At 32.7% G+C, this 10,124-nt stretch overlaps 1 protein-coding gene across 1 annotated transcript; it reads right to left on the bottom strand.

Annotated features, from left to right (window-relative positions):
- Positions 1 to 4,220: 4,220 nt before the first annotated feature.
- LOC140448754 (uncharacterized) lies at positions 4,221 to 5,979 on the bottom strand. Its single transcript, XM_072541868.1, has 2 exons — positions 5,847 to 5,979; positions 4,221 to 4,612 (listed from the first exon to the last, which is right to left on the bottom strand). Exons 1-2 carry the CDS (start codon positions 5,977 to 5,979, stop codon positions 4,221 to 4,223), a joined length of 525 nt encoding a protein of 174 aa, XP_072397969.1.
- Between the last annotated feature and the right edge of the window lie 4,145 nt (positions 5,980 to 10,124).

The raw sequence follows: 10,124 nt of genomic DNA, 5'->3' as shown, positions 1-10,124 counted from the left end.
TACAGGAATATTCAAAAGCCCCACACGCTGGGCGACATTTTGTAACGAAGGTACAAATGGAGCAAATCTAATACATGCCTCACGTTGGAGGGCGCCATTTTGTAACCCTACCGTGCTACAGTAATATTACAAGGCCAGAATCGCTCGTTGTCGAAGAGAATAGGGCGGGGTTATAGAAACTATATCGTATTTTAAATTCAAGCACAATTAGATAATATGAAATTATTATTTATTATTGGACGCCACCCCTGGTTTATCCTCGAAGGGGAAGAGCAAAAAAAAAAATTGAGATTTATTGAAAGTTTACAAGAAAACTATTCTTTATTATTTCTTAGTAATGAACAAAAAGAAAACATTAAAAGTTACGTCATCCCAAAGGGATTCCAAAATATTATTTTATGTTAACATTATCATAAACAAAAAAATCTTTGTATCGTATTAAATTAAGAATTGGTTATAAAGAAAATGAATGTATATATATATTAACCCCAAATTTCGAAATTTGTTTACATTGAAAATATAGTTATTTATCAACTAGGAACAATGAAGAAAATAAACCTTTAAATTAAATTAGAACACTTCACTATATTTTCATTTTTTTTTTGAGTTCATAATCATGTCTGTTGTCTTGAGAGTAGGTATAATAAAAATTGGTACAACCTTAATCTGCTCTGTTTCTCTTCTTATTTAATCAGTCACCAAATTGATTCAGCTACGTACTATATCAAATCACCACCATCCTAGATAAGAGGGGTTAGGGATTCCAAAAAAAGATACTGCTACTGGGCCATGATCTGGAATAACTCCATAGCAATACTATCTTGCGACGAGTATTAGAAATATAATATCAGCATTATAGCCTCTCCAATAAGGGTCTAAAAAAATAAATATCTATCTGAAATATGGACAAGAAAAGGATTTATTTGCTCACCTCTGAATTGAGACCCACTTTGGAAACACGTCTTAACGGTTGGACGGTCTTAACAGAAAAGAGCGAAGCGCTATCATGGCGCCTGAATCTGGAAATTGGGCGTGAGTGACAAGTTGAAAAATATGCTCATCTACCGGATATATTTGGGAATTACAGAAGAATCCTTGAGTCGGCTACAAGTAGGTACTTGACAGATAGATGGGGTTAGAAGTTTTATTTTAAAAAAAAATAATCGAAATATATAATGAGTTTCTTTTAAATCTTTTGAAACGGTTACAATATCAACAACAGTTTTAAAACCACCATAGGCGTAGGTATTTTATTTGTACGTATTCCAAACTTTTGGACATGTGTTTATAAAGTCTAAATAGAAACAAATACCGAACAATCGGAAACCTGATAGATTACTTATTAGTTAGCAAAAGATTAAGAAACAGCATAAAAGCATCTAAAGCTTACCTGGGAGCAGACATCGCTATATACCTATACATATATTCTCCTTCTTCTCACATTCCTTATACCCAAAATAGGGTCGGATCTTGTGGGTATGTATTGAAATTTGTGTGTTTTTGTGTTTTTTGAAATTTCTTCAATAGTTACACTGTTTTCTCTTTCTTGGTTCTGATTTTCTAGATTTGTTCCAGCGAAAATTTGTAGAAAAATAACTATTATCAAAACTTAAGTAATTGTTCAAAATGAATCATATTGCTAAGCTTAACCCTCTCATGCATTGAGTCCACTCCAGTGGACAGTTTTTTTTAACTCCAAAAAAATATATTTTAATTCTATGAAACTTGTGCAAAATGCATGAAATCCCTTTCAGTGGACTCTAATCAAGTAACTACTTATGAACAAAATATGAATTATATGCTTTCTTGGGCATAAATTTAGTGATGGTTACATCAGATATCCCAGAATACGGCTTTACTGGTCAAGTGATAATGGTTTGAGGATGGACCTTATTGCAGATGCTACGCCTGTTAGTAGATCTGAATCTATTTTGAGGTTTTTACATTTCGTAAATAATGATAATGTAAATCAAAAAATCACGGACAAATTGCGAAAAATCCGAGCCTGTTTGGATAAAATTCAGAAAAACTTCTTAGGTGCCACAGATCCAGAGGAATACCAATCAGTTGATGAGCAAATTATTCGGGGTCCAAATTATAGGTATTGACGTCGGCTGATGGCTCAAATGATTTTCAAAAGAGTAGCGTCTCTCTAACTAAAAGTATAACTCAAAAGCAGTTAAAACGCCGGAGAACCGAAGGTTCTAATCTGATTTTCGCCTTTTAAATCAGCACAACTCTGGTTCTAAGGGTCCGAAATGGTTCATCTGGGGTCCAAATTAAAGGTATTGATGTCAGCTATTTACTGAAATAACTTTCATAAGAGTAGCGCATCTCTAACTAAAAATGTAAGTAAATAAACAGTTTTTTTCGATTTTTAACTGCCTTATACCACTTTAAAAATTCTGGAACATAGTTTTGGTGATCATACATCATATATATTTTTTTCGAGCGATCCTTATTTTTTGTTACCTTTTTATAGGCGTTTAAAATTTTCAAATGCTCATATCAATTTGAATTTCCCGCCAACTCTCATTGTCCTTCAAATAGTTTTGTAGATGACAAAAACCTTCTAATTAAAAAAATGGGATGTGGCACTAAGATAGTGAATGAGGAGGGAAGCATAGCTTTCTTATCGTCAAAGCAAGGAGCGATGGTTTAAATTTACTTTATAATCGATTCCATTCCGATTTGATTCGATAGTCGACTAGATAATCGATTGTATTTTATTGTATTCAGGGGACGATTTATTTATAATATTTTATTGTTTGTCAAGGAAAGAGAGGGGACGCGTAATCGTATGAAATTGACTGTAGTTTAAACCGGCACCAGAAAGGTTGCCAGGTCATATTTTATTTCTTCAGTAGATTGAGAATAATGGATATATTATTATAATAAATAGATTTTTTTCAAAATTTATAATTGAACACTGATATAATGATCACTTTTTAAACATGATTTTATCATTATATATTTTTTAGTAGATCGATCTAGTATTTCAGTAAATCAGTAGACCTACTGAAAAATCAGTAGACCTGGTACATCTCAGATGTAGTAACGGGCAACATACAGTTCACATCGAAACTGGCTTCACTTTGCGAAGGTTTAATAAACTTGCCCCAGTCGTCAAGCTAAGTTTTTATCGATGTTAATAATAGATTTGTTAGTGCTGTTTGCAGTCTTTTATAGTTAGTTAATTATGTTATTTGCTTTGGTTTCTTGTTTTTTAAAACTATTTTGAACAATCGGAAATGCAGCATTAAATTTGGTCAACTGATTTATTTACCTGTCATTTCTTTTGGTCGTTTGTTTTTAATACATACAATAAAATCTTTCTAAGGCTACGGTTATATTGGACGCGTAGTCTGAAGACCAATCAGTCGGACATAAACGGACGACATTGGTAGTGCGACTAGGTGGTCGGATTGCAAGCGTTTAACTGCGACTATGTGTTCAGAAAACATGGCTGAGGATGAGGAATATTTATTAGAAAATATTTTTTTACGTCTTTTGATGTTAGAAAACTCAAGAGTATGGGTAAATGATATATATAGAGATAGAGAAGAAAATGGCGAGTTTCACTTAATATGGAATGATTTGTTACGCCAACCACAGAAGTTTTTTGAATATTTTCGAATGTTACCTAAAACATTTAATTATACTTTGTCTCATATTTTCGAAAGACTGGAAAAACAGTCGAACTTTAGAAAGTGTATTCAACCAGCAGAAAAACTGGCATTAACATTAAGGAAGTCATTACTTATGAAATTATTTATTAAACTAAATTTATTTTTCATACAAACTTAAAAAAGAAATACTTTTTATGAAGTTAGGATATGAAAACTAAAATAAACTAAAAGAGTCATTACACTACTGAAAATTATGCAAATATTCTCACACGCCTGGACATCCTACTTTCTGATGAATCTGATGGTATTTCCACTTGATACCTGCTTTGATCGATTTCTTGATCCACTGTAGTAGTTCTTGTCCAGACAGACTGAGCACGTAGCTGGGCTTCTTGATCCACTGCAGTAGTTCTTGGCCAGACATACTGAGCACGTTGCTGGGTTTCCAAAAGAACTTGTATTTTTATTCGTACTGACAATTTTTGGTCTTCGGGTATTCTTTTCATGTACGGCATCAGACTCATGAAGAAATGGAAGTCACTATCTTCTTTCTTTTGACTTTTCTTTTCTTCTTCTATAGCTACCATTTTTTCATATACCGAAGATTTTTCCTTTTGTACCCGTTTCCTTAACTGTATGAGCTATTTTAGCAGCCTTGGGTGTCGTAGTGAAAATAATTTCAGTATTTAATTCTGGATCTGAATTTAATTCAGAATTATGATTTCTATCATAATCCGATTCAGAGATTGTATCTGGCATAGTGTTTTCATCATATAAATTTTCTTGGTTATTGAGAGGAGGAATATTTCCAGTAGCATTTCCTTGGGTCATGTTGTCTTTTAGGAAAAGCATCATTGTGAAATAAGGCCATTTTGATGTTATTAATATTTCACCAGAATCTCCGGATCGCCCTTTATTTGTTTTTGCTAGTTCTTTTCTAAAGTTATCTCTTAATCCTCGCCATTTCGATTTGAGTACATCACCTAAAAGTCAAGAAGTAAATAGTATATTTTAGAATATGAAAAATTAAATACGTATTACGTTGAATTGAAACAAAATTAATAAGTTAAAATTCATCTTCAAAGTGTGTGTGTGCGCGCGCCAATAATTATTATCTAAAACAATATCTATAATTATAATAAAAATTATTAATAATTATTGTCTTAAAATAATTAATTCATTTTGTTTGTTGTTTTAGATATCTTTCCACTGGACTCGCTTTTCGCTCTTTGGCGTTCTCATTCAGAATGTCTCACACAACTATAAGATTAATTGTTTACGAAACGTGCACTATCATATGGGAAACTTTTTATGAACGGCATATGCCTTTTCCAACAGAAGACATGTTTCGATCAATTTCCAATGATTTTTTGAATAAATGGAATTTTCCGAATTGTATAGGATGTATCGATGGCAAACATATTCGAATACGATGTCCCTCTAATTCAGGATCCATGTATTATAACTATAAACGATATCTCTCTGTAGTACTTCAAGCAGTTGCAGATGCAAAGTACAGATTTATCTGCGCTGATATTGGGGCTTTTGGAAAACAAAGCGATGGAGGTGTTTTTTCACATAGTTCGCTATATAGCATCTTGAAAATAAGTCGTTAAATTTGCCAGAAGATAGAGCACTTCCACAAAGCAATTTGGTACTTCCGCATGTCCTTCTTAGTGATGAAGCATATCCTCTCAAAACCTACTTAATGAGACCCTATCCCAAAAGAGATTTGCAGGAAGAAGAAGAAGTATTTAATTATAGACTTTCAAGAGCGAGAAGAATGATGGAATGTGCTTTTGGGATATTAACGTCCAAATGGAGAGTATTAAAAAACGAAATGAAAGTTTACCCCGACAAAGTTGATATAATTGTAAAATGTACATGTATTCTTCATAACATTGTCATTGACCAGGAAGGTATAAAGCAATTCAATCTTTCAGAAACAGTGGCAACTATGGGGACGCACCAACCAAATAGATCAAGAATTAACAACAGAGCAAATCAACAAGCATTATATTAGGAATGCTTTTAAAACCTATTTTAATAGTAACGCTGGGTCCGTTCCATTTCAATATGATCGTTTTTAACCACTCAAAATATAAAATGCATATACGTAATTTAATTATTGACGATACTAAATAGTATAATATACTTTAATATGTATTAAATAAATATTAGATTAAAAATAATGCAAATATCTATACATATACTTACTGTTTTCACCAATTTCTTTCGCCAGGGATATCCACATCTTACGAGCCATATCTCGATTGTGATCATTTTTATTAGTTTGGTCCCATAATGACTTTCTTTCAAATACACCCAAAATTAATTTTTCAAGATCCATGTTCAGACGCACGTTGCCGCAGGAAAAAAAAAACAAACAAGTTTGTATTTTGAAATTAGTCGTCCGTAAACGTTGTTGTCGTTTCTATCGTCCGACTACGCACGAGTAAGTCCGACTCGTTAGTCGTCAGAGTACGCGTCCAATATAACCGTAGCCTAAAACTTTTTTGCATTGCAGAGTTATGTTCTTATATTATTTTCCGCGTATAATTTAAAATTTACTTCTCGATACTTTTTCAGATAATTAGGATAGTAACAGTTAAAACAAGCAATTTAATTAAACCCAGTCTGCGAGACATGTTTACTCCTTAGAATTAAGTTAACAATTCATTGGAGCGAGGTGTAGTAACTCGAGTAAAACAAGAGTCACTTCAGGTAGGAGTCCTGGGTAATAAAACTCCAACATGGTTCCCGAACAGATTCAAATTCAGGACAGCGTGACGAACTTTTTAATTCTGTAATCCTCTAGTGACTTGTCCGCAAATCTAAAATTGCTTTTTTGGGCTAAGTGATTGGGCCCTACGTAACCGGGTTTTTTATTGACTTTCGTCGGATTTGATTAGTGTTTTAATTCGTTTTTTTTATGTAGGATGTCCATAGAAAAGGTCCTGCCGTGGTTTAGTTGGTCCTTACCCCTTGGGGCCCACAGTGCGGCGATTTGCAGTTTTTGTCTTCTATTTAGAGCTACGAACTATCCTCGGTTGATTTGTTTATTTTTCTCTCTGGGGTTTTTGTTTTCTCTGGAATTGTTTGAAGAATAATTAAGGATTTTCAGTTAAGAACATTAATTCTTTGTGATTGGTATTCTTTGTTGTTCGTGAATTTGCGAGGTAAGAATATCAAAGTATTAAGATATTTACTATGAATGTTCATATTTTAAGGTTATGTTATTGTACGATTAAAACTTTAATTATTTTTTTACTGTATTTCAAGGTATTTTGTTGTTGTTTTTCTCATGGTTATTTCAAAATAAATCATTTAATTTATTTACGAAGATGAAAAATATTTAAATTAATGTTTTATTCTTTTTTTCCTTGCCAGTGATTTTATCCTGTTAATAAAGAAATTCATTTTCTCGTAGTTTAAGTTGTAATATAACATTCTATGGAAACCTTTCTATCAAATTGCCATAATGAGTGTTAAAAACTGTTTTTTTAATCTTGTAATAGTTTTTGAGTTTATTTTTTAGATCTGGGCATACAATGGCTAGTAAACAGGTGTTTCAGATATCCAGTATTACTGATTTTTTCAGTAATAACAGAACTACTATTAACTATTAATTTAACTATTTTTAACTTCGTAAATAAATTCAATTATTTATTTATTAATTTTGAAATAACCCCGACAAAAACAACAAAATATACCTTGAAATACAGTTAAAAATAATTAAAGTTTTTATCAAACCATAACATTACCTTTAGATATGAACATGAATACCAATCGCACAGAATGAATGTTCATAACCAAAAGTTCTTATTTTTTCTTCAAACAATTAAAAAACCAATATTTCCAACCTCTTATGGGACAAATACAAACAAATTAGAAATGTTTTTAAAACCACTCGCCCATTGTGACGTCAGAGCTTAGGTAGTCCATTTATCACACATTGACTTTACGCAACGCGCTGTTGCCGTATCTCCCGTAGATATCTACATTACTGGGTCCTGATTCTAATTGAGATTTCGACTCAAAACATGTCGAAATTAATATGGCGACGTCGAAATGCGACTTTGCGAACCTTGTGGATTTCAGCTGAACTAACCAAACGACGTCACTAGTTTTCGACTTATCGAAATTAATTTCAACCACAAGAAAGTGGTTGAAATTTCATTTCGAGTCGAAATTAATCTGACATGACTGACTGGGAGAAGTGAACTTAGGTTCTGGGTCCTGATTCTATTTCATTTCGATGTCGAAATTTAAAAGCGACTACGCCATGACAGTCGCAATCGCTAGCGATTCTCATTCATTTCGATTGTAGTTAAAACTGGGGATATTTACTTTATCATTTTGACACTGCTGAAAATTTGGGTTGGCCCTGTTGTTTATTGGCTGCACGTTGCACTACGCTTGTTGAATGTTTGTTTTGTTTACGTTACATGAACGTCTTTTTTTTTTTGTTTGAGTTGTTAAATCATAAATAGTGGCCATTCTCAATTATATTTTGAATTGAAAGAAAAGATGGCAAGAAAAAAAAAGGCGATGTGGAAGATTCTTAAGTTATAACCACTAAGATTTGATTTAGTGGTTATATTCTAATATATTTTTAAATTTACTGCAGCTTAGTAATACTAACTCTAAACATTTTGGGTATCCTAGAGGCATAAACACCTTCTTCCAAATATGGTCCTAATACCCTTATTAAATAATTTGTAGCTTGTTTATTAAGCCGGAATTGCTGCCTAAATTGAGCATCACTTAGTGAAAAAGAATTTTGAGTATCCCGTAACATTCTTCTTATCCTCCGTTGTTAGCATCGGATATCTATCCTCTCTAATTCCTCCAAAACTAGCAAATGTCCGTAAAACATAGCCATATTAATACTTTGTGCCTCAGTTTTCCTTGCAAGGATCAAAACACAACACCGCCTACCTAAACTGAACCTAAGTTCACTTCTCCGTTCTCCCAGTCCAGCCAGTCATGTCAGATTAATTTCGACTCGAAATGAAATTTCAACCACTTTCTTGAAGTTGAAATTAATTTCGATAAATCGAAAATTAGTGACGTCGTTTGGTTAGTTCAACTGAAATCCACAAGGTTTGCAAAGTCGCATTTCGACGTCGCCATATTAATTTCGACATGTTTTGAGTCGAAATCTCAATTAGAATCAGGGCCCAGTTTAAGTAGGCGGTGTTTTGATCCTTGCAAGGAAAACTGAGGCAAAAAGTATCAATATGGCTGTGTTTTACGGACATTTGCTAGTTTTGGAGGAATTAGAGAGGTTAGATATCCGACGTTCATAACGGAGGATAAGAATAATGTTACGGGATACTCAAAATTCTTTTTCACTAAGTGATGCTCAATTTAGGCAGCAATTCCGGCTTAATAAACAAGCTGCAAATTATTTAATAAGGGTATTAGAACCATATTTGGAAGAAGGTGTTTATGCCTCTAGGATACCCAAAATGTTTAGGGTTAGTATTACTAAGCTGCAGTAAATTTAAAAATATATTAGAATATAACCACTAAGTCAAATCTTAGTGGTTATAACTTAAGGATCTCCCACATCGCCTTTTTTTTTCTTGTCATCTTTTCTTTCAATTCAAAATATAATTGAGAATGGCCAATATTTATGATTTAACAACTCAAACAAGAAAAAAAAGACGTTCACGTAACGTAAACAAAACAAACATTCAACAAGCGTAGTGCCAGTGTTCCCAAACTTAAAAAAATAAAATCGGTAGAATTTGTTAAAAAAATCGGTAGATTGTGGTGTAAAATCGGTAGATTTTTCAAAATATACTATTTTGTTTAAATTTCATAATGTTTTGCAATTCGTTTATTTAAGAAAAAATAAAATATGTTTATTCATCTAAATCTAATAAAATAAAAAAATGAGAACCGAGATACTAAACTTAAAACGAGAAGGTTGGCACTGCTGGCACTTGGCTGGCAGTAACATCCAACAGTAACGAAGTGGGAAATACGAAGTTGTCACATTTATATTGGGTACATATACTACATAAATATTAAGGTCTGGATTCTACTAAGTAGACGAGAGAAAAAAAAAAGAGGACGAAAACTCAAGTATAAAACCTTTTTACAAGGAAATATTATTCAACAAACAAACTACTGAGTTTTTATGTGAGGTGCACTCGGAAGCTTAGATTAACTATGCGTTGTTCCGTTCCTAACTTGACAAATTCCCAGAACCAAGCGGTCGGGATCACAATGGATTTGGATTCATTTATTGCATTATTAGCTTTTATGACATCGTGTACTTTGTAAAGTACCGCTTAGGTATCATTTAAGAATAAATTTTTGAATGTTTTCACACGTTTTCGTGAATACACAAAAATGCTCAATGCAAATTACACGTATCGGAAGAAAAATTGTTTTGTCTCTTACATATTTCTTCTCAAATTTAAGAATAAGTAAAAATTTCTATCTGAATATAAAAATCGGTAGAATTTAAGCCTGTGTCGG

The sequence above is a fragment of the Diabrotica undecimpunctata genome, chromosome 8, assembly GCF_040954645.1.
Source record: "Diabrotica undecimpunctata isolate CICGRU chromosome 8, icDiaUnde3, whole genome shotgun sequence".
Taxonomy (NCBI): Eukaryota; Metazoa; Arthropoda; class Insecta; order Coleoptera; family Chrysomelidae; genus Diabrotica; species Diabrotica undecimpunctata.
The sequence above is the reverse complement of the archived record's forward strand: the minus strand, read 5'-3'. Positions and strand labels throughout refer to the sequence as shown.

Excerpts from the sequence above, each read along its gene's own strand:
- LOC140448754 (XM_072541868.1), bottom strand. The coding sequence starts at position 5,979 with ATGGATCTTGAAAAATTAATTTTGGGTGTATTTGAAAGAAAGTCATTA. Across the intron at positions 4,613-5,846 it reads GAAAGAAATTGGTGAAAACA|GTGATGTACTCAAATCGAAA; the intron begins GTAAGTATATGT and ends CTTGACTTTTAG.